A 25,630-nucleotide genomic window follows, 5' to 3' on the forward strand; every position below is an offset into this window, starting at 1 on the left:
AAATAGCGGTTTCCACTGAAAAATAATCACGGTAAAAGTATTGTGTTTCCATGTAAAAAAGAATTTCTCTGTATTTTTGTGGTAAAACTACAGATTTTGCACATTTTTGTGAAAAACTGGAAACTGTGAAAATACAAACAATTTTTAGTGAAAAGTTTTTCAATACAAAAGTGACTTTGGTGAAAATTCGCAAGCAACACTGACACCCAAATTACCTGCTTTGGTGAAGTACAAACATGAGACATAGATGAATTATTCATGTCATCTCTGGTTATAATAAGATAAATAATAAAACAACAAAACAGACCTGGCAAAACTGTTGGAGCGAAGAAACCGACCAGTTGCGTTTCGTGGTCAACAACTTACTTCATCAGAGATTGAAATTATGTATACAACAAACATTATTTGCCAGGTGTAACTCAACAGAAGTATGAGGCTGAGTGTGGTCAGATTAGACCGGCCTGCATAGTCGAGAATAGGGATGATTTCATGTACATATTATGCAGCTTAATAAATTGGACCAGCCATAAAACTTCCAGTCAGTTTGTATTGGTCCAAGCTGCATAACATTTACATGACATTTAAATGCAGTGAGAAATTATTTGCACCTCGTTGATCATCCCTAGTCAACAATCATCAGATTAGACAGCACTATGTGAATAATAATATAAATAAGGTCCTTGGCTGCGCACATAACCCCATGGGGGGCTAATCTAACACCTCCTGGACAGCACCTCATGAGACCGCCAGTCACAAACATAGTAAATGAATCATAATAAGGTGTACTGTATAAATGACATCATATACATGACATCATCAGGGGCGTGTCTTAGACTCAACTACATGCACATAAACTCCTACCGAAAAACAGCAGTCTTCATGCTGAGAACTGCAGACAAGAAGTTGCAGAACTGCCCCTTTGCACAACTACAGGGATCCCCAGGGGAAGATTGTTCCTTTTATAATTCAGAAAATAGCCGCAAAAGGAAAAATACTACATTTACCCCTGCGTAAAAAACAAATAAAAATGAAGAAGAGATGAAATGACTTACCTCACAGATGGTTGTCAGGGATGGGATGTCGGTTGTCAGGAAGCCATATTTCTGGAGCAGCAGGAAGGCGGAGCAACGGAAGGTCTCCAGCATAGCCGCCTTAGGTCTGAGAAATAAAGAAATAATTAAATAAAGCAAAGCATTCAGTATTTTCAGAAACATTTTTTTTTTTGGGGGGGGGGGAGGGGCGCGGTACCGTGCCCCAGAAATATTAAGATTAACTTCTAAAGGAGAAATAAAACAGCATAACTGGATTTGAAAAGGATTCCACAATGCTTAAAATTCCTGGTCCAGCTCCCATAGGGCCTGGTTCACAAAGCTTTTCTGTTAAATGATCTCACCGTGTTTATTAACTCACAATTTATCTCTCTTTAAATGACTTAAAACATGATTTACCTCTCCTTATCTAACTTAACTCATGGTTTAGCTCTCCTTATTTGATATAACTCATGGATTAGCTCTTCTTATTTGATATAACTCATGGATTAGCTCTTCTTATTTGATATAACTCATGGATTAGCTCTTCTTATTTGATATAACTCATGGATTAGCTCTCCTTATTTGACATAACTCATGGTTTAGCTCTTCTTATTTGATATAACTCATGGATTAGCTTTCATTATTTGACATAACTCACGGTTTAGCTCTTCTTATTTGATATAACTCATGGATTAGCTCTCCTTATTTGACATAACTCATGGTTTAGCTCTCCTTATTTGACATACAGTAACTCATGGTTTAGCTCTGCTTCTTTGATATAATTAATGGATAAGCTCTCCTTATTTGACATAACTCACGGTTTAGCTCTCCTTATTTGACATAACTCACGGTTTAGCTCTCCTTATTTGACATAACTCACGGTTTAGCTCTGCCTATTTGACATAACTCATGGTTTAGCTCTCCTTATTTTACATAACTCACGGTTTAGCTCTGCTTATTTGATATAACTTATGGTTTAGCTCTCCTTATTTGACATAACTCATGGTTTAGCGCTCCTTATTTGACATAACTCATGGTTTAGCTCTCCTTATTTGACATAACTCATGGTTTAGCTCTGCTTATTTGATATAACTCATGGATTAGCTGAACTCTCCTTATTTGACATAACTCATGGATTAGCTCTCCTTATTTGACATAACTCATGGTTTAGCTCGGAAACAGTAAATTTGGGCGCCTGAGGCAAGTGGACAAAAAGGGCGCCGCCATTCACTCCCATAATAAATATTGTTTAATCGGCACCCAACAGGAAAAAAGGGCGCCCGGAGACTTTTAATGTTTTATAACTGCTTCTCATGATTACACATTATTTAATGATTTATAATTTGTAAAACATTTTTAAACGAAAAACAGTACAATATTTTTAAAAACATTATTTTTAAATGAAAAACAGCACAATATTTTTTTCAAACGTTTTTAATGCTTATCACAGGGGGGTCTTAGGTTTAGGCACCACCAGGAGGGTCTTAGGTTTAGGCACCACCAGGGGGGTCTTAGGTTTAGGCACCACCAGGGGGGGTCTTAGGTTTAGGCACCACCAGGGGGGTCTTAGGTTTAGGCACCACCAGGGGGGTCTTAGGTTTAGGCACCAGCAGGGGGGTCTTAGGTTTAGGCACCACCAGGGGGGTCTTAGGGTTAGGCACCACTAATGGGTCTTAGGGTTAGGCACCACCAGGGGGGGTCTTAGGTTTAGGCACCACCAGGGGGGTCTTAGGGTTAGGCACCACCAGGGGGGTCTTAGGGTTAGGCACCACCAGGGGGGGTCTTAGGTTTAGGCACCACCAGGGGGGTCTTAGGTTTAGGCACCACCAGGGGGGTCTTAGGTTTAGGCACCACCAGGGGGGTCTTAGGGTTAGGCACCACTAAGGGGGTCTTAGGGTTAGGCACCACCAGGGGGGTCTTAGGGTTAGGCACCACCAGGGGGGTCTTAGGGTTAGGCACCACCAAGGGGGTCTTAGGGTTAGGCACCACCAGGGGGGTCTTAGGGGTAACAGTAAATTCGGGCGCCTGAGGAAAGTGGACAAATCGGGCGCCACCATTCACTCCGTTAATAAATATCGTTTAATGGGCGCCCGACAGGAAAAAAGGGCGCCGGAGAAAAATAACGTTTTATAAGCGGCGCCCGGAGACTTTTACTGTTTTATAACTGCTTCTCATGATTACACATTATTTTATGATTTATCATTTTTTAAACATTATTTTTAAACGGAAAACAGTACAATATTTTTTAAAACATTATTTTTAAACGAAAAACAGCACAATATTTTTTTTCACACGTTATTAATGCTTATCACAGGGGGGTCTTAGGTTTAGGCAACACCAGGGGGGTCTTAGGTTTAGGCACCACCAGGGGGGTCTTAGGTTTAGGCATCAACAGGGGGGTCTTAGGTTTAGGCATCAACAGGGGGGTCTTAGGTTTAGGCACCAACACGGGGGTCTAGGGGTTAGGGGTAGGTACAGGGAGGGTTACTTACTATTTTTTTTTTAAACGTTATTATACGTTTCACTTTTTAAACGGAAGATTAACGTTTTCACAATTGCCAATTTCATGCACATTATTTAATGATTTATAACCTTATAAAACATTATTTTTAAACGAAATATAGTACATTATATTTTTAAAAGTTATCCATGTTTATCGTTTAAAACACCGGGCCCTTTTTTCCCAGCGCCCCTCTTTAACGTACGCGGTCTTAGGTTTAGGCACCACCAGGGGGGTCTAAGGTTTAGGCACCACCAGGGGGGTCTTAGGTTTAGGCACCACCAGGGGGGTCTTAGGTTTAGGCACCACCAGGGGGGGTCTTAGGTTTAGGCACCAACTGGGGGGTCTAGGGGTTAGGGGAAGGTACAGGGAGGGTTCTGTGTGAGAGTAGGGTTAGGTATAGCTTTAGTAAAATTCTTATTAATCTTTTATAAAAAACGTTATTATACATTTCACTTTTTAAACAGGGAAGATTAACGTTTTTACAATTGCCGATTTCATACACATTATTTAATGATTTATAACTTTATAAAACATTATTTTTAAACGAAATATACCACAATTTTTTTTTAAACGTTATACATGCTTATCGTTTAAAACCCTGCGCCCTTTTTTCCCGACGCCCTTTTTTAACGTACGCCTTTAGCTCTCCTTATCTGACACAACTCATGGTTTAGCTCTCCTCATCTATTTATCTCATGAATTATCTCTCCTTATTTGTTTATCTCATGCATTAAGATTCCTTACAGTTAAGGTGAAAAATAAGTAGCCTTTGGGAATGAACCCCATTATTTGGAATCCTGGGCCTCATTGGCTAGTGGCATCAGGTTGCCATGGCTTCCAGGAGATTTCCACAGAAAGTTTGAGCAGTAAAATTGGAGCTCGTTTCCATTTGCAACAGAGAGCCGTGACATGACTCCCCGGGAGACGGCACTTGCAATCCCGATCCCTGAATGGGATCGTGGGACTCAATCGCCCTGAAATGCAGCAAACCATGCGCTGCAATTCAGTGGTGAAACGCTGCACATAAATGGAATGAGCAGACAGTGAAGTCTATGCACTGTCTGCTTTCCCTGCGATTGCGTTTCCATAAGTGCACGTAAAAGTGCGCTGTAGGGAAATGAGCCTTAAAGTTGAAGGGTACCGTGATGGTGTTCAGTTGTGCATATTTTTGTACAGAGGTGGAGTAACCCTTCAAGACACAGCTAAGCCTTTTTTTAAAAAAAAATGTTTGATTTTGCCTTATTACTAGAGCTGGTCAGTGAGAAGCTAATCACTTTGAATTTGAACAAAGTTGTGCACCTAACAGAGCCGCCAGCGATACCACGGATCACATACGCCCTTGTAAGCTTGTAATCTAAAGGAGAGGGGGGGGAAGAGGTGCGGTATGATACGATAATCATATCTAGTAAGGAGTACAAATTGGCCAGATGTCAAAGGGGGAATTGCCTAAGGTAGAGTGATGCTCGTCCGAAGTGAGTTTTAAGGGAGTGTTTAAAGATATCAAAGGTTGCAGAGCGACGGATGTGTTGTGGCAGAGGATTCCAGAGGAGAGCAGAAGCACATGAGAAGTCTTGTATATGTGAGTGAGAAGAGGAGGTAATTCTAGAGGAGGATAAAGAAGGTCCTGCGCAGATCTGAGATTGCGGTTGGGTTGGTATCTGGAAACTATTGAGGAAATGTACGGGGGAGAGAGATTGTGATCATTATTACCGTAACTGTTTTGTTATTAGTGTGAATTGCTCTTATTACTATTCTTACACATTAGCAAACTCCACCATGTAATTAATCTCTCCCCAAAAGGACGTGCCGATCACTTCTGGGCGGCGTTACGAGAACATACGAGGTTATTATGTTAATTGGGAGAAGAGCTAATTACCCAGAAAGTGAGAGAGGAAAAGATGTAATCAAAGCAATGGTGTGAAATAAAACTGCCGGAAGGTGTTAAAGAGACTCCGTAACAAAAATTACATCCTGTTTTTTATCATCCTTCAAGTTCCAAAAGCTATTCTAATGTGTTCTGGCTTACTGCAGCACGTTCTACTATCACCATCTCTGTAATAAATCAACTTATCTCTCTCTTGTCAGACTTGTCAGGCCTGTGTCTGGAAGGCTGCCAAGTTCTTCAGTGTTGTGGTTCTGCTATGAACTCCCCCTTCCAGGCCCCTCTCTGCACACTGCCTGTGTATTATTTAGATTAGGGCAGCTTCTCTCTTCTCTCTTATCTTTTACAAGCTGGATAAATCCTCCTCTGAGCTGGCTGGGCTTTCACATACTGAGGAATTACATACAGGCACAGCTGTCTGCACTCTGCAGGAAGAAACAGCCTGACACTTCAGTGGAAGATAGCTGCAGGGGGAAAGAAACACACAAATGATCTCTTGAGATTCAAAAGGAAAGCTGTATACAGCCTGCTTGTGTATGGATGTATTTTCTATGTGTGGACATACTGTACATCAACCTACTTCCTGTTTTGGTGGCCATTTTGTTTGTTTATAAACAAACTTTTAAAAATTGTTTTTAACCACTTTTAATGCGGTGAGGAGCAGGGAAATTGTGACAGAGGGTAATAGGAGATGTCCCCTAACGCACTGGTATGTTTACTTTTGTGCGATTTTAACAATACAGATTCTCTTTAAGCGAATCACTCACCTGTTTTCCATCAGGAACCCCAGCGACGTCAGCATCAGGAGGATGTACAGGATCCGCACCAGGATCGTAATCACCGATAAGATCTGTGAACAAAACGGCAACATTTACACCATATCGATTATTACGGAAATTCTCAGAAGGTTCAACTCTCATTGAATCATTCTGTTCTTCAACAGTCATGAGTATGCGTCTGACAGAGAATACACACTATAGCTTTGTTAAGCATTTTTCTTTTAAATGATGCACGTGTTAAGTGCTTAAAGGGAACCAGAGGCGAAGCACCCTCATGTATTTTACCATATATCTCAGTGGGAACATTAGAGAAAACACCTACCCTGCTTTCTGTTTCATTCTGCACTGCACAGCTTGCTTCTAATCAGCCCTGATAAAATCCCCGACTGAGCATTCAGTCTGGCTTTGCTCAGGAATATTTATAGCTTAGTCTGTGTTCTCTCTTGTCTTTTCAAGTCCAAGCCTGCCCCCTGCTGGCTTTGCTCAGGAATCATTATAGCTGAGTCATTATAGCAAAGCCAGACTGAATGCTCAGTTGGGGATTTTATCAGGGCTGATAAGAAACAAGCTGAGCAGTGCAGAATGAAACAGAAAGCATGGTAGGTGTTTTCTCGAAGGATCCCACTGATATATATGGTAAAATACATGCGGGTGCTTCGTCTCTGGTTCATTTTAACATAATGCATTAAAATACTTATAGTTTACAATATGCTGTAAAATCTTTCCTCTCCCTGATTTGCATTCTGAGGTTTTATCACTGGTGATGACATCTTTAGTTCTGCCAGGTGATCTGTACGGAATGTTTCTTACTGAGAGTTCTATGCATAGAGGGAGATACTACTTGCTTAGCAGTTGGAAAAAGCTGTTATTTTCCACAATGCAACGAGGTTAACAGATAGAAAACTGTCAGGACCATGGTCATCATGACATCACACTGTGAGGGTGGTTTCACCTCAATATCAGCAATACAGACACCCCGTCTACCCCCCCCCCCCATTCCCCAATGATCTATTTAAGAAAAGGAAAAGATTTCTCGTGAGAAAGGTGGTATCAGCTACTGATTGGAATGAAGTTGAATTCTTGGTTACAGTTCCTTTTTAAAGTGAATGGGAACCGCATTTAAAAAAAATGAAGGAAATACTTACCTAAGGAGAGGGAAGGCTCTGGGTCGTATAGAGCCTTCCGCCTCCTCTCTCGGTGCTCTCTATCTTGTGCTGGCTCCCCCCCGTTTCAATCCCCCGCCGAAAGGGTATTTGGAAGTCTTCGGGAGCCGTGTCCTCCTGAAGGCGTGCGGCTCCATACTGCACAGGCGTGAGCGTGCAAGAGAGCGTGCTTGTGCAGGTGCAGTACAGGGCCGCCCTTCTTCAGGAGCACTCGGGCTCCCTGAAGACTTCTGAAGCCTCCTTCGGCCGGGTAAAGCAGTATTTGACTAAATTAGCCAGCACTGGAACAAGGGGACCAGGAGAGGAGCCGGAAGACTCTATAGGACCCAGAGCCTTCCCTCTCCTTGAGTAAGTATCTGTCTCATTTTTTTAAATGCGGTTCCCATTCACTTTAAAAAGAGCCTGAAGCCTAAAAAAATAGCAATTTCTACAGGGCAGTCCTCTTCAGTAATAAGCCCACAGCTGAAACCCTGCATTCCCACGTCAGAATGATGTTTTAATCACCACCAAATCTGTGGAACAAAATTCGGGGCTCCTGTCCTGTGCAGTAGCTTTGCCTCTGCTCGCGTCAATCTCTGCAGATCATTCCATACATTTTAAAATTAAACCATTTTCCACGTTTTTCCTGCATATGTATGTACAGTACAGTATATGCCACTGCAAACCAAAAATTGTGTAATGACTATGAGTATCCGGAAAACATGATCGCAAAAGCCAATGCACTGCCGATAGAGACCTGGGAATCACAGGAAAAAAATGACCCTGCAAGTGAGTTCCCTTCCTAACTAATAATGAAAGGACGGTATTTTATTTGTTAAAGAGAACGCGAGGCGGGGTTCTCACAATGAAATCCCCATACAGAGGCTGGGTTTGCCTATAGAGCCCAGCCTCTGTTGCTAATCAGATCCCTCCTAAATCCCCCCCTGTGCTCAGCCAGACGCGTACGTTAAAAAAGGGCGCCGGAAAAAAAGGGCGCAGGGTTTTAAACGATAATCATGAATAACGTTTAAAAAAAATTTGTGCTATATTTCGTTTCAAAATAATGTTTTATAAAGTTATAAATCATTAAATAATATGTATGAAATCGGCAATTTTAAAAACGTTAATCTTCCCTGTTTAAAAAGTGAAATTTATAATAACGTTTTATAAAACATTAATAAGAATTTTACTAAAGCTATACCTAACCCTACTCTCACACAGAACCCTCCCTGTACCTATCCCTAACCCCTAGACCCCCCTGTTGGTGCCTAAACCTAAGACCCCCCTGTTGGTGCCTAAACCTAAGACCCCCCTGGTGGTGCCTAAACCTAAGACCCCCCTGTTGGTGCCTAAACCTAAGACCCCCCTGTTGGTGCCTAAACCTAAGACCCCCCTGGTGGTGCCTAAACCTAAGACCCTCCTTGTGATGCCTAAACCTAAGACCCCCCAGTGATAAGCATTAATAACGTTTTAAAAAAAAATATGGTGCGGTTTTTCGTTTAAAAATGTTTTAAAAAAAAATTGTACTGTTTTAAAAAATATTGTACTGTTTTTCATTTAAAAATAATGTTTAAAAAATTATAAATCATTAAATAATGGGTAATCATGAGAAGCAGTTATAAAACATTAAAAGTCTCCGGGCGCCGCTTTTAAAACGTTATTTTTCTCCGGCGCCCTTTTTTCCCGTTGGGCGCCCATTAAACGATATTTATTATGGGAGTGAATGGCGGCGCCCTTTTTGTCCACCTGCCTCATGCGCCCAAATTTCCTGCTTCCCAGCCAGACCCCATAAATCACAGCCGCGCTCTGCGGCTGTGTTTACCTTTGTAACGTCAGTCTCGGCGCTCCCCCCCGCCTCCTGCATCGCTCCGGTCCCCGCCCACGTCCCTTCCCTCCAATCAGCGGGGAGAGAAGGGACGCGGGAGGGACCGGAGCGATGCAGGAGGCGGGGGAGAGCGGAGACTGACATTCTAAAGGTAAACACACTGCGTGTCGGCAGCGCGACTGTCATTTATGGGGTCTCGCTGAGCGCAGGGAGGATTTAGGGGGAATCTGACTAGCAACAGAGGCTGGGCTCTATAGGCAGACCCAGCCTCTGTATTGGGATTTCGTTGTGAGAACCCTCCCTCGGGTTCTCTTTAAGAAAAGAGGAGCAGAAAAACAAAGATGTTCAGGTTGGCACTAGTGAAAGTTCTGCTTCAAAGCCGCCCTCCCTACATTATCCCATTCCTGGGGCCCAATCCTACATTCCCCTCCCCCTATATTATTCTGTTATTGAGGCCTAATGCTTATCTTCACCCCCCCCCAGGCTCCCACCATATATTAGATTTCTGTCGGATAATACTAACCTCAACCACTTAGACTCCTATGTTTTTCCTTTCCTGAGGCCTATTACTAACCACAACCCATAGAGCCCCAATTTAAAAAATGATACCCCCTGTGTGACGCAACTAGCCTGATTGTAGTTTTATATACCTGTGGTGGCGGCCATTTTCCCCTAATGTTAAGCACTGGGTGACTGCAGGCTACACACAGGTTGAGTCCTTAAAGTGAATGTTTACCGGATTAAAAAAGAAAAAGTCAGATACTCACCTAAGGAGAGGGAAGGCTCGGTCCTAATGAGCCTTCCCCCTCCTCTCCCGGTGCCCGGTCCCGCGCAGGATCCCCCGTGGCAGTATTCGACCAGTTCGGTCAAATACTGCCACTTCCGCATGCCTTCGGGAGCTTTCGGAAGCCTTCGGGAGCACTCGGGCTCCCGATGACGCGGCCGATACGCGTGCGTAGTATGGAGCGGCCCGTCTTCGGAAGCCCGAGTGCTCACGAAGACCTCAGAAGTCCCTGCGGCGGCGGACGCGAACGGAGGAGCCAGCGCAGCACTGAGGGCACCGGGAGAGGAGAGGGAAGGCTCATTAGGACCGAGCCTTCCCTTTCCTTAGGTGAGTATCTGACTTTTTCTTTTTTAATCCGGTACCCATTGGCTTTAAAGAGGAGCTGTCAGCAATACTATCTCAACCCCCCCCCCCCCCCTCACATATAGAAGTAGATAAATACTTGCTCTACGTACATAACGCATGTATTGCACTGTCCACATTTTGATTTCAGTGAATTTTATATAGTAAATAAAGAGAATTCTATTTCAGGCATTTGCCATCTTAATGCCCTCTGACTGAAGCCAATACTGATGTCATTTCCTCACTTTTCTCTGGGACTAGGGCGGCCAGTGAAAACATAGACAGTCTTCAGACACTCCCGCCCAGCTGTACACAATAGAAAGTGCATTGTCATTGTGACTCTGTAGCTTGAGAAGCATGACAAATATTGGCCAATCAGAGAGGAACAGAGGTGTCGGAGGGGAAAACAGGAGGGAAAAAGGCCTCAGCCAATCCGGCTGCATTAGTTAAATCTGAGGGGAAGTAGAGAAGCAAAAAAGGACAACCCAGCATGCCCTGCAACTTCCCTTTTGTGTACCAAATTTTGTGTGTACCAAGAGTCATGTAAACTGGGGAATGATCATTTACCAACAAAAAAAGTAATAGTGATTTTAACTTTTGGATTGCCTGATTAGCATCCTTATTACTTGTTTACCAGATAAAAATAAAGAATTGATTTTTGATCTTATGCACAACAGTTATGCTTTAAAGACACAGTGCCGAGAAATATATACTGGCCTGATTACTGTCCACTGTGGATTGCAATCCTTTGGCTGCTATTGTGAATTTGATCACTGGCTGCTCATAGACAGTGTCCCGCACTACAGCTACTCCATAGGTGACAGCGATGGAAGAAATCAAGCAGAGAAGAGGGCTTATTCAAGGTAAGTATAGTTTTTGGTAAACATCTCCCTATCATAGGGCCAGTGCTCTGTAAATGATGTGAGCTAAAGTCTTCTTTTCTTTTGTAATTAGATTTTGTAGTTATCCCCATCTATGACTAAATGCAAGCATATTCCATACTAGATCCTTTCTTCCTGCAGACAGTACAGATCTTGGGTGATGTCCAGACTTGGACTGTCCAGTTCTGAATCAAAGTGTGACCCTTACAGACATAATAAATGTTTATCCTGAAACATTCATTCTTTCAGGAGTACAAAATACAATAGACAGTAGAGATTAGTCACTACAATGAGCTCATATGTCTGTTCTTCCAATAACCCCGGGCAGATGTGTAAAAAAAGAAAAAAGCCTATTGTTTCCACATAAAGAGAAGTTTAATAAATTAAAATAAGCAAAAAAAAAAAAAAAAGTTGGAAATTTTCATAATTAACCACTTCACAACTGAGATTTTTGTCCCGCTTTCATTCTCCAATAACTTTATCACTACTTATTACACCAAACTTATCTACTATCTTGGTTTTTTTTTTGCCACCAATTAGGTTTTTTTTTTTTTGGTCCTACATTTTGTTAACACTTATTTTAATATTAATGTATTTTAATGGGAATAATAAGAAAAAAAATGTTTTCATCCATTACTGTATAGTTTTAAAATAAAACATGCTACTGTGAATAAAACTCACACATTTTATTTGCCTGTTTGTCCCAGTTAACAACGTTTAAATGATGTCCCTCCCTAGTACAATGTATGGCGACAATATTTTATTTGGAAATAAAGGTGTATTTTTTTTCAGTTTTGCACACGTTACTTATTACTAGCCCTTACTTGCAAAAAAAAACAGTAATGTACCCTCATGACATACATGTTAAAAAGTTGAGTCCTTATATATATATATATACGCACACACACAAATGTTTTTGTTTTATTTTGGTAACGTGGGGAGAGTAGGGTAAAGTAAATAAAGGTAAAGTATGTATTTTTTAATTGAATTGATTGTGTTAGGCTGTAATTTATTATTTGGCCACTAGATGTTCCCCTCCCCCCAGTTTATTCCTCCTGTGTACTGAACATGTACTTTCACTTTAACTTTCACTTTTATCAATGACCACCGGTATCTCATTGATTCCGGTGATCATTGGTCACAGGCACTCAGACCGGTGAAGGGAACTGTGTTCCCATTCACTGATCTGTGTACTAATGGGTGGCAGCGGGAGAGCGCACAGCAACGATCGCGGTGGGAGATGAGTACGTATGTCTTTGGGACTTCAGAAGGAGTTTCCCATGGCGTAGATATACTGCACGCTGGCAGTAAGTAGTTAATAAACCAATGTTTCTACTCGTTTGTTTTGCAGCTTGACTCCGTGCATAAATGTTTCCCAAGTCCCAAACAGGGATTTAATGTTTTATCAGTGCAGAAAGCTTGATAATTAAAGGACCACTATAGTAACAAACGTAAAATACATTTGTACAGATGAAGTATGTTTCTCCAAGAAGAAAATGCACCATAAATTACTTTTCTCAGATGTTGCTGTCCATTACAGCAGGAAGTAACAGTTTGGCAGCTTTAACAGCCTTTGGACTAGTCCATCTTCTCATGAGGGATTCTAAGAATTCCCTTTATTCTTTACAAAAGCACTCCCTGGAAAGTTCTGTATATATGTATATAAACCGACCTGTGTATAAGCCAAAATACCCACTTTTTGTTCAGAAATCAGGAAAAAGTTATTGACTCATGTATAAGCCTCACCAATACAGCCGCTTCACAGCGTGAGGCATCCCCCTCACCAGTATAAATAACCAGTTGTGCACCCAGTACCAGGCAGCCCACCTTGCTGCGCTCAGATGTGCACCCAGTACTAGGTGGCCCACCTCCCTATAGCCAGATGTGCACCCAGTACTAGCCCCCCCATCTCCCTAAATTGTATAAAAACAGAATGTAAAGTAGTGGCCACACCCTCCCCAGGCTACTGTACATGGTACGGAGCGATATGGATAGTGCAGTGATCCTGGTGTCACATGCTGTGTTCCCTGCTGGTTCCTTCCAATCACCCCCCCCCCCTTTCATGGTGTCTGTGCGCCCGCCCCCCCAACGTGTCAGTGCCACCCCTCCTTGGCAACGTGGACAGCGGAGTGCAATAGGATGACAGGCCTATGCTTCCTGGCATTGGTGGCTATAAGAGGCTGCAGCGTCACATGCACAGGGCCGGATTTAGGCCAAGGCCGCCTAGGCCATGGCCTAGGGCACCACAGGAGTAAGGGCACCAAAGCAGCAGGCTAAACTGGTACAGCATTTGGAAGCTTGCAAATGCTGCAATGCAGGGAGATCAGGCAAGTGCCAGACTTCTGTATTCTGCTGCAGCCACCTCGCTCTCTGTGCACGTTTGCATTGTGGCTGGCGGCTATGGACTTGGGCAGCATTTGAGACAGAAAGGAAGAGGAAGCTTCTGCACTGGAGAAGAGCGGAGAAATGAGTGACACTGATGGCTGCTGCGGTGTGAAGGTGAGCTGGCTAACTATACTGAAAGGGGGGTGGAAAAAGGAGGGCTTAAGGGAGTCATCTGGCTACCTATACTGAAGGGGGGAGGGGTCATCTGACTACCTATACTGGGAGGTCATCAGGCTACCTATACTGGAGGGAAAGGGGGGAGGGGTCATCTCGTTACCTATAACGAAGGGGAGCAGCTGCTGATAGTGGCCTTGGGTGGTAAAGAGTACAAATCCGGCCCTGTACATGCACTGACTGGGGTGACTCGCATATAAACCAAAGGGGTGACTTTTCAGCACATTTTTTGTGTTAAAAAAATTTGACTTATAGGCGAGTATGTACGGTATGTATAGTGAGATGCCAGCCTGTTTGCTTGCTTGCACACTATTTGTCAGTTCGACTGAAAAACTGTGTTCAGCAAGACCTTCTGAAAGTAAATAAAACCCAGAGAATCCCCCATGAGAAGATGGACTAGTCTAAAATTGTGTCAGGTGCATTTTAATTTGGGAGAAAAGAGATGTACATCTTATATGTATGCATGCATATTACTATATAGGGGCGTAACTACACTGAAACCTTCCCCAGGTAATTCTTAATTTATTTTATTGATAAACGGGCTGCTACGGGCGGCCTAAAGAATCCGCCTGAGCAGTGTTTTTATTTGGTTGTGGGGAGGACCGTTTCTTATACAGAGCAGGCAGGGCAATCGCCCTGGGCGCATACCAGCAAGTAGAAGGGAGCCGCAGGCAGAAGGACATTACCGCTAGGGAGCTGGTGACGCGCGGTGCAGCCAAATGGAAGAAGAAAGAAGATTACCAGCGCAATCACCTTCCTTGACTCCTCCTGGGCTGCCTGCGTCAGACGTCAAGTCATCACGTCACCACTGTGTGATGACACCTGGTGTCCTGTAGCGGTACTGCAGGCTGTCAGTGTGCTGCGCCCATGGAGGAGTCGGCTTGCCGGGGCTCTCTTCGCCTGTGTGTTCTGCCGGTCCCTGCTTCCTCCTGGATGAGCGGCTGGTCACTAGTAAGTAGGCAGATCTACTTGTGACCTGTGGCTGTGTGACTGTCCCTAAAGAGTAAGGGTTCGCGAATCGCGAGTCCACGGGGATGGGAGGGAGATGCGCAATTTATACACCCTTGCCCTGGGTGTAATTTAGCCTAGAAACTGCTGTGGGGGTGACTGAGTCCTGGGTCTTAACCAGTCAGCACTACTCACATGATGCAACCATAAGAAATAGAAACATTTCTGATGTATGGACAACGCCCATAAACGCATTACTTACACCCTTAGCTTTGAACATGTGCTCATATACAGCAAGCAGGAGGATAAAGTGTACGACTCCATAGATCTGTAAAGGGATGGACAGTCCTGGGTCATACGGCTTCTCGTCCCCAGTAACCTGAAACAATAATAATTACAATAAATAACAATAACTGACTTGTATCCACGCAGAAATGATGACCTCTGTAGTGTGTTGACCTTTACTTTAAAGTGGACCTGAACTCTTGCATAGGACAGAAGGTAAACATAGAGAAATGCGCCCTGAATGTATTTAGTGTTTAGCCTGTCTAATTCCCCCTCATTTGTGACTAATCGCAAGCTATAATTTGATCTCCCAGCTGTGCTAGCTGACTGCCACTGCAGATAAGCTCAAATGAAAAAACAGGATGTTAACAATATGTCAGCTTCCATTCAAGCAGGAAGTAGATGCACTACAGATTTATTGCAGGATTTGTATCAGCTGTAACAAAAGAAATGTTTTTGTTTAAAGGTCATTATGTTGTTGCTTATTTCTTAGAGCAGAGAGGAAGTTCTGGGTTCAGGCTCACTTTAACTGCAAAATGTTACAGACATAGCAGAGGCGCTTGGCTGAGGTACAGACTCACATTTGTGTTCTCCATTATTTTTCTGATGAAGCGGGATTGTTACCTGCGAAACGCGTTGCACTGTGGAGCTTCTAATAAATGTTATTTTTGAATTAAAATAACCGTTTTCTGTCTGTTGGTCTACAAGGGATATAAGTCCACCATAGCTTCCCCCTTTTTAAACGGTGTATAGACGCTTTTATCCTTTTTTGGCGCCTCTATATATCTGCATATAGTCTAGTCCACCCTTGGCTGAGGGGTGTCTCCCCTTTCTTCTATCTACAGAGAGCGACTTCTTAAACCAGAGTGTAGTCAGGTTCTAATTCTCCCAACCTGTCTTGATAGTGGTTGCCTGTGTGTGATAACCTATGTTTGTGAGTATATTTCTTATCAGCATTATAATATCCTTTGTGAACCACACAAACAGGGATGAGCAGAAACTACGCCAGTGCGAGTTTACACATCGTAGTTCGCATCTGCGCATCGTAGTTCGTAGGTAAAGTTTCAAAACTGCGCTAATGAATTTACGCGTAGCGAAGTACCGCTACGCGTAGCTTACGGCCACTATGCGTTGGTTAACATGTGTATTGCGTAGTGAACTACGAATGCGTTACTCGCGTCTAATTTTACGCGTGCGATTGTATACTTGCAAATTTACGCGTTGGAAAGGGGAATGTACGCATAGAAGAGTTCCTGGTATAGGCCCTTAAAAGAGGAACGACTGCGTAAAATTTTCTGCATGCGGGCATAAGTATCCGCATACACTATACTTCACACTACGCGTAATTGCGTATTTTAACACGTAGTCTACGAAATGCATACGAAGCTAATATTTGATTTCAAAGCCGTAGTTTGTCGAACCGTAATTGCGCAAAACTACGCGTCGTTCCAGGGTAGCGAAGTTGACTACAACCATCCCTGCACACAAATACTACACTCTGGTGGGAGGGTTGAGGAGGCGCCGAATACGTTTGCAGAGTTTCAGTGTTTAGCAAACACTGCAAAGCGATAGTCTCAAAGGTAGAAAATTAAAGGTCCTACCTTGAGACAGTAATGCATCCAATAGTATAAAAAGTAAGAGACTTTATTTAGGCACTTAACTGACAACGCGTTTCGCGGTGAAAACCGCTTCCTCAGGTCGAATGCTGTGCCTGAGAACAAGTATGCAGCAATCTGTATGGACTACACAACACACTCTGCTGGGCTCTCCTTCTTCTCCATTTTTTAATACACGGCTTTCTGGCTTTCTGCACTGCTTGGAAAAAAAGCTTCCAGTCATTTTCAGTGCTATGAATTCTCAAGACAAACTGAAGCTGCAATCTGGACTGTCTTTGTGGGGTACAGATTAGGGAGGAGGGAGCAAGCACCCCCCTGACGTTATCGCAAAGCATTCTGTTGAAAATAAAATCATTCTGTAAATTTCGTGTTAAAGTTCTTGCGAATACATTAAAGTCAATACCGCCAACTTTAGGGTTAATCGTAAAAGCCCCCATACATGCTAGAACCACCCAATGTATGTTAGGTACAATAAGGAGATCGATGGAAACAGGGTTGGGTCTTTCAAAAAGACCTCGTAGTTTTTGAGAAAATCGATTAAGATATGAGTAGGGATGCTTATCAGGGATGCTTATATAGGGATGCTTATTCAGATTCTGTGGGACTGAAATCTTTGCAAACAGAAATCTGAATTCTACGGCAATCCCATTTACCGCAATTCGGTAATTTTAGCCTAATCACTGAACTCGGAGGCATTGGACCAGTCACAGAATGCAAAGCAGTCTTGCAGTATAGGTGAGCATGTCTGTATCCCCAGCAGCTAGTCTTCTACAGTCAGTGGCGTAGGAGCTGTGGGCCCCAATGTAAGTTTTACAATGGGGCCCCCCAAGCACTCTATACATAACAATTGATACGGCGCACCAAAACCTGCCAATGGCAACTACAGTGTCAGAGGTGCAAGAAAGGGATGGGGAGCAGCTTGTTAATGATTACCCCCAAGCACTCTATACATAGCAATCCCTGCCAATGGCAACTACAGTGTCAGCGGTGCAAGAAGGGGATGGGGAGCAGCTTGTTACTGATTACCCCCAAGCACTCTATACATAGCAATCCCTGCCAATGGCAACTACAGTGTCAGCGGTGCAAGAAGGGGATGGGGAGCAGCTTGTTACTGATTACCCCCAAGCACTCTATACATAGCAATCCCTGCCAATGGCAACTACAGTGTCAGAGGAGCAAGAAGGGGATGGGGAGCAGCTTGTTACTGATTACCCCCAAGCATTCTATACATAGCAATCCCTGCCAATGGCAACTACAGTGTCAGAGGTGCAAGAAGGGGATGGGGAACAGCTTGTTACTGATTACCCCCAAGCATTCTATACATAGCAATCCCTGCCAATGGCAACTACAGTGTCAGAGGAGCAAGAAGGGGATGGGGAGCAGCTTGTTACTGATTACCCCCAAGCACTCTATACATAGCAATCCCTGCCAATGGCAACTACAGTGTCAGAGGAGCAAGAAGGGGATGGGGAGCAGCTTGTTACTGATTACCCCCAAGCATTCTATACATAGCAATCCCTGCCAATGGCAACTACAGTGTCAGAGGAGCAAGAAGGGGATGGGGAGCAGCTTGTTACTGATTACCCCCAAGCACTCTATACATAGCAATCCCTGCCAATGGCAACTACAGTGTCAGAGATGCAAGAAGGGGATGGGGAACAGCTTGTTACTGATTACCCCCAAGCATTCTATACATAGCAATCCCTGCCAATGGCAACTACAGTGTCAGAGGAGCAAGAAGGGGATGGGGAACAGCTTGTTACTGATTACCCCCAAGCATTCTATACATAGCAATCCCTGCCAATGGCAACTACAGTGTCAGAGGTGCAAGACGGGGATGGGGAACAGCTTGTTAATGATTACCCCCAAGCACTCTATACATAGCAATCCCTGCCAATGGCAACTACAGTGTCAGAGGTGCAAGAAGGGGATGGGGAACAGCTTGTTACTGATTACCCCCAAGCACTCTATACATAGCAATCCCTGCCAATGGCAACTACAGTGTCAGAGGTGCAAGAAGGGGATGGGGAACAGCTTGTTACTGATTACCCCCAAGCACTCTATACATAGCAATCCCTGCCAATGGCAACTACAGTGTCAGAGGTGCAAGAAGGGGATGGGGAACAGCTTGTTACTGATTACCCCCAAGCACTTTATACATAGCAATCCCTGCCAATGGCAACTACAGTGTCAGAGGTGCAAGAAGGGGATGGGGAACAGCTTGTTACTGATTACCCCCAAGCACTCTATACATAGCAATCCCTGCCAATGGCAACTACAGTGTCAGAGGTGCAAGAAGGGGATGGGGAGCAGCTTGTTACTGATTACCCCCAAGCACTCTATACATAGCAATCCCTGCCAATGGCAACTACAGTGTCAGAGGTGCAAGAAGGGGATGGGGAGCAGCTTGTTACTGATTACCCCCAAGCACTCTATACATAGCAATCCCTGCCAATGGCAACTACAGTGTCAGAGGTGCAAGAAAGGGATGGGGAACAGCTTGTTACTGATTACCCCCAAGCACTCTATACATAGCAATCCCTGCCAATGGCAACTACAGTGTCAGAGGAGCAAGAAGGGGATGGGGAACAGCTTGTTACTGATTACCCCCCAAGCACTCTATACATAGCAATCCCTGCCAATGGCAACTACAGTGTCAGAGGTACAAGAAGGGGATGGGGAGCAGCTTGTTACTGATTACCACTATTCAAAGTATCTATAGAAGTGATTATTATGAGCACAGGACCAATAGAGAGCTAATACTGTAGTTTAGAAAGGGCCCCTCTGGTTTAAGGACCCGATGTGGTCGCAACCTCTGAAACCCCTATTGCTACGCCACTGTGTACACAGTACAAGATATCTGGAGGAAACCCAGGGGGGGGGGGGCTTGGGGGTCGCCACTGGGGGACACTATAAAAAGCACTACTTCTAATTTTCTCATATTTTGTCGGCATCTTAGAACTTCTTACAGCACTTTGTCTACTCAGCAGCTCGCCAAACTTTTTTCTTTTTCGTGGTGGCGTCTTGGAACCTCTAGACTTTGCCCGGAGTTGTGAAGTTGGTATAATTCCCGCGGCTCTCACCGCTCAGCCATTTGGGTCAGAAACAAATCTGTCATCGAATCCCCTGGAAAAGCATTGTCTCTGGACTCCCTCAACCCCGCATCTGCTCCCATCTGTCGTTCCAGCTGGATTTACATGTTTACCTCTGGAAGTTCCTCAGGAAGGCCCAAACGTGGCTTTCCGGGTCCCCATCCCGGCCCTTTAAATATGACGGACATTTTGTTCCAGAATCCCGAAGTGCTCCAGAATGTCTTCCAAATATGGATCAGGTGCTGCAGCTGAAAAATCAACAGAGACAGAACACGGTCAGATCTTCTACAGGAGAGCATAAAATACTGACCCCCATTAGAATTGTTTAATCAACAGCGGCTTATACACCTGAAGAAGTAGGATAGGCCCTGTGAAATGTGTTGTCCTATTATGTGCAATAAAACTGATACTAACATTCACACGGCTCGTGTGTATCTTCAAGAGGGGTAAGCCAACAATACCTCTCTCTTTCAAACGGTTTTCTAATCATTTTACACATTTTTGGGGTGCCTCAACACCTCCGTTGGGAGACGTGTTGATAGTTTATGTGTTTTATAAAAACCACAAGAGTTAATTGGGAGAGTGACCTCTTGAATCCCGAAATACCCAGGATCCGAGGGCTGTGTTTAACCAAAGTCATTCCAGGCTATTGCCTGGAGTGCAATCAGTCTCGGGGGGAGCCATGCCCCTGGATTATGCCCCACCCCCAAACAAAGCCCCAGCCCCCCTGTATGCAGCAGCAGGAAGTATGGAGTCCTAGGCCAAGAAGCATCCACATTGCCAGTCCCTGAAGAGCATCACAATAGTGTTCAGTGTAAGCTGCAGGCAGCCTCCACTGTGTCCCAATAAGCCTAGGATCAGCATCGCTGAGAGGGCGGTGCCATATACAGCAATATATAGATTACAGGAAAATTACTGTGAAAATGTGTATCCTGAGTAATGTATTACATTTTATTATACAGTATGTCACTATAGGGCCTCTTTAGCCACTTTTGCCAATCTGGACAAATATACAGTATGTGTCCAAAAATCACCACTCAAAGGCAATCTGGACGAATATATTCAACCAGCGCTGTTGCGGGGGTTGTGCGCTCATTGACGCGTGCAGGCAACTCCCCGACGCTATTACAGGGGATCGATTGGGGAAGAGGAACGGGTGTTCCCCGAGGCAAACAATCCCCTATGAATGAAATCAGGAGGCATCTTGATTCATGAAAACGGACGTCAGAAAACGTAAAAAAAAATAGAGCACTTTCTGGTAACTTCCAGTAGAGTGCTAAGCGTCACCTAGTGGGCAAAAACAGTGGTGTAGCAATAGGGGTTGCAGAGGTTGTGACCACATCGAGGCCCACCCTCAACCACAGTATTGACTCTCTATTGGTCCTGTGTTGGTAATATGCCCTTCTATAGATGCTTTAAATAATAGTTATCATTAACACACTACCCATTCCCTTCTTGCACCTCTGACACTGTGGTTGTGCTTGATTGGTTTTGGTGCACCGTATCAATTGTTGTGTATAGTGTTTGGGGGGCCCCATTGTAAAACTTGCACTAGGGCACACAGCTTTTTAGCTACGCCACTGGCCAAAAAGTAAAATTAAAGTAGAAATAAAAAAAATAAAAAAACACAGTACACATTGAATAAAAACTGTTTGACCCCCCCCACTCTAACCAGTAACTAAAAAAACAAACAAACAAACAAACACGTTTAAAAAAAATTACAGTTTTTAAAAAAATACATAAAATAGTTACCTTAGGGACTAAACTTTTTAATATATGTATGTTGTGAAGGTATATTGCTATTATCCTGTGCCTGTATAGACTTGCAATTAGTGATGGACGCAAAACTGAAAAAATGTACCTTTATTTCCAAATAAAATATTGGCGCCATACATTGTACTAAGGAAATATTTTACACATTGCAATAATCGGGGCAAATGGGCAAATAAAATGTGTGGGTTTTATGCACAGTAGAACGTTTTTTAAAACTATAATGGCCGAAAACTGAGAGATAGTGATATTCTTATCATTCTGATTAAAATGCATTTAGAATAAAATAATTCTTAGAAAAATGTACCACCTAAAGAAAGCCTAATTGGTGGTGAAAAAAACAAGCTATAGACGTGTGATGAGTAGTGATAAAGTGATTGGCGAATGAATAGAAGGAGCGCTGACAGGGGAAAATTGCTTTTTCTGTCCTAGAGGTGAAAACGCCTGTGGGCTGAATTAATGTGCACCTCACTACTGCTCCTTGTGCTTCTGCACTGAATAGTTTATGGGCGGAGGCCTCACTTAAGGAAACTCTTCAATAACAGGCCCTTATTTCAGGGAATAGAATAGGGAAACCTCTAGCAGCGTTTTGTGGCTCTGGCACTGTTTATAAACATCCTCCATATGGAGCAGAAAGCGAGAATGAGGTGTAATTTATCACATTCCCCAAACTAAATGAGCCAATTTACAAGGCAATGAGTTTGTATTTCAAGCAGATCTGCAATCATCAGCGAAGGTGATGAATAGACACCAACTTAATCTCATCTGAGAGGCCGTAATGGATCATCGGGGTTGGCCGACGTGCTGTATACACTGAGCGGGGGCATTGGTACATTATTATACATAAGTAAGGGCTCCGCACATAGTGAGGCTGTAATGGATCATCAGGATTGGCCGACGTGCTGTATACACTGAGCGGGGGCATTGGTACATTATTATACATAAGTAAGGGCTCCGCACATAGTGAGGCTGTAATGGATCATCAGGATTGGCCGACGTGCTGTATACACTGAGCGGGGGCATTGGAACATTATTATACATAAGTAAGGGCTCCGCACATAGTGAGGCTGTAATGGATCATCAGGATTGGCCGACGTGCTGTATACACTGAGCGGGGGCATTGGAACATTATTATACATAAGTAAGGGCTCCGCACATAGTGAGGCCGTAATGGATGATCAGGATTGGCCGACGTGCTGTATACACTGAGCGGGGGCATTGGTACATTATTATACATAAGTAAGGGCTCCGCACATAGGGAGGCTGTAATGGATGATCAGGATTGGCCGACGTGCTGTATACACTGAGCGGGGGCATTGGTACATTATTATACATAAGTAAGGGCTCCGCACATAGTGAGGCCGTAATGGATCATCAGGATTGGCTGACATGCTGTATACACTGAGCGGGGGCATTGGATCATTATTATACATAAGTAAGGGCTCCGCACATAGTGGGGCTGTAATGGATCATCAGGATTGGCCGATGTGCTGTATACACTGAGCGGGGGCATTGGAACATTATTATACATAAGTAAGTGCTCCGCACATAGTGAGGCCGTAATGGATCATCAGGATTGGCTGACATGCTGTATACACTGAGCAGGGGCATTGGAACATTATTATACACTAGCTGGACGCCCGGCATTGCCCGGGTATGTATTTGGCTAGTGTTAGCTCTGCCCACTTTTCCTGACCCTAACACACAATTACTAAATGACCAAGTATGTGCGCTTTGCGGTCTTTGGCATCAATAATTTGCAATGAAATAAAATTAATCTGATTGGATGTGGCTCCACCCCTTTTCTGAATTTGAACCCCAATCACCCAATGGCCAACTGTACCAGGTACAGGTGATTAACAGTTCAAGAATGGCAGCAATTAAATATTCCCCTTAAAAATCAATAGGTGGATTTTGATTGGCTTTTATAGGTTCCACCCACTTTTTCTGAATATTAATCCCAGTCACCCAGTGACCAACTGTGCAAAGTTTGAGAACCCTGACATTACAGTGTAAGAATGACTGCAGTTTACATTAGCGCAATAAAATTTGTATTTTTCTCCACCCACTTATTTCCTAACATTGTTCAGGTATGTTTTTGGCTGGTGTTGGCTCCGCCTACTATTTCTAACCCTAACACACAATTACTCAATAACCAAGTGTGAGAAAATGCGGAAAAGCCGCTGCGTGTACTGATAGCAAGGCGGCTGGCTCCGCCTCCAGCGCGGCGGTTTGTACGCTGCAGCATGCGTCTGATAATATGATAGATCGCGGAAAAACCGCTGCATGTACTGGCAGCAAGACGGCTGTTTCCGCGTCCAACGCGGTGGTTTGCATGCAGCAGCGTGCGTCTGGTGTGGCTGGGTCTGTTAGTGCACCTGGATGGAGAACTACGCACGCGAGCCAGAAGTCAGGACCTTTATGCCAGCAGGAAAGGGATCAGCTGATCAGGACGATCAGCTGATTCCTGCTGGACTGAGTGGACTCCTAATTGGCTGAGTGGCTCGGGCGGGGCGGCAGAGTCTAGCAACTATATATATAGCTTGCTTGCCAGTTGCTAGTTGTCTGCCATTGTGAACACTTACGTGGAAGCATTCAGACCATAGTCAGATCCTACAGTGTGTTTGAACCAGGTGGACCTGGGAATTTACACTGAGCCAGATTACTTTTGTTCACCATTGTATTATTATTCAGACTAGTTCCAGGGTGTAGAGACCAAGGACCTCACACCCAGACTAGGGAATTTGTATTATCATTTGTGTTATACTCCAGACTAGTTCCAGGGTGCTGAGACCACGGACCTCGCACCCAAGACTAGGGAATTGTATTATTATTTGTGTTAGTCTCCAGACCTGCCTGTGACTAGTGTTGGGCGAACAGTGTTCGCCACTGTTCGGGTTCTGCAGAACATCACCCTGTTCGGGTGATGTTCGAGTTCGGCCGAACACCTGACGGTGCTCGGCCAAACCGTTCGGCCATATGGCCGAACTAAGAGCGCATGGCCGAACGTTCCCCGAACGTTGGGCTAGCGCTGTGATTGGCCGAACGGGTCACGTGGTTCGGACCCGAACGCGCTCTGATTGGCCGAACGGTCACGTGGTTCGGGTAAATAAATACCCGAACCACGTCATATCTCCGCCATTTGTCTGTGGGTTTAGCTTTGGGTAGGCAGGCAGGGTAGTTCGCGCTCCAGCCACGCTAGCCAGGGTCCCCCCTGTCATTGTGTCACTGCTGGGAACAGTAGTACACCGCTTGCTCAGCCACACTATATAGCATTCTGTTTACTGCCACTCTGTGTACCTCGCTCAGCCACACTATATAGCATTCTGTTTACTGCCACTCTGTGTCTGCTGGGAATAGTAGTACACCGCTTGCTCAGCCACACTATATAGCATTCTGTTTACTGCCACTCTGTGTACCTCGCTCAGCCACACTATATAGCATTCTGTTTACTGCCACTCTGTGTCTGCTGGGAATAGTGGTACACCGCTCGCTCAGCCACACTATATAGCATTCTGTTCACTGTTCTGTGTCTGCTTGGAATAGTGGTACACCGCTCGCTCAGCCACACTATATAGCATTCTGTTTACTGTTCTGTGTCTGCTGGGAATAGTGGTACACCGCTCGCTCAGCCACACTATATAGCATTCTGTTTACTGTTCTGTGTCTGCTGGGAATAGTGGTACACCGCTCGCTCAGCCACACTATATAGCATTCTGTGCACTGTTCTGTGTCTGCTGGGAATAGTGGTACACCGCTCGCTCAGCCACACTATATAGCATTCTGTTCACTGTTCTGTGTCTGCTGGGAATAGTGGTACACCGCTCGCTCAGCCACACTATATAGCATTCTGTTTACTGTTCTGTGTCTGCTGGGAATAGTGGTACACCGCTCGCTCATCCACACTATATAGCATTCTGTTCACTGTTCTGTGTCTGCTGGGAATAGTGGTACACCGCCCGCTCAGCCACACTATATAGCATTCTGTTCACTGTTCTGTGTCTGCTGGGAATAGTGGTACACTGCTCGCTCAGCCACACTATATAGCATTCTGTTCACTGTTCTGTGTCTGCTGGGAACAGTAGTACACCGCTCGCTCAGCCAGAGTATATAGCATTGTGTTTACTGCCACTCTGTGTACACCGCTCAGCCAGACTATATACCATTGTTTACTGACACTCTGTGTACACC

General features: G+C 44.3%; 1 protein-coding gene across 2 annotated transcripts in view; it reads right to left on the reverse strand.

The window, feature by feature from the left end:
• AGMO (alkylglycerol monooxygenase) overlaps positions 1–25,630 on the reverse strand; it is a 292,271-nt gene that overhangs the window by 70,241 nt on the left and 196,400 nt on the right. For both annotated transcript variants that reach the window (XM_068235102.1, XM_068235103.1), the window contains exons 9-12: positions 19,783–19,917; positions 14,939–15,055; positions 6,184–6,266; positions 1,053–1,158 (exon numbers count right to left, since the gene is read on the reverse strand). In XM_068235102.1, the coding sequence (XP_068091203.1) occupies positions 1,053–1,158; positions 6,184–6,266; positions 14,939–15,055; positions 19,783–19,917 (441 nt within the window). The remainder of the gene's footprint in view (positions 1–1,052; positions 1,159–6,183; positions 6,267–14,938; positions 15,056–19,782; positions 19,918–25,630) is intronic.

The sequence above is a fragment of the Hyperolius riggenbachi genome, chromosome 5, assembly GCF_040937935.1.
Source record: "Hyperolius riggenbachi isolate aHypRig1 chromosome 5, aHypRig1.pri, whole genome shotgun sequence".
NCBI lineage: Eukaryota > Metazoa > Chordata > Amphibia > Anura > Hyperoliidae > Hyperolius > Hyperolius riggenbachi.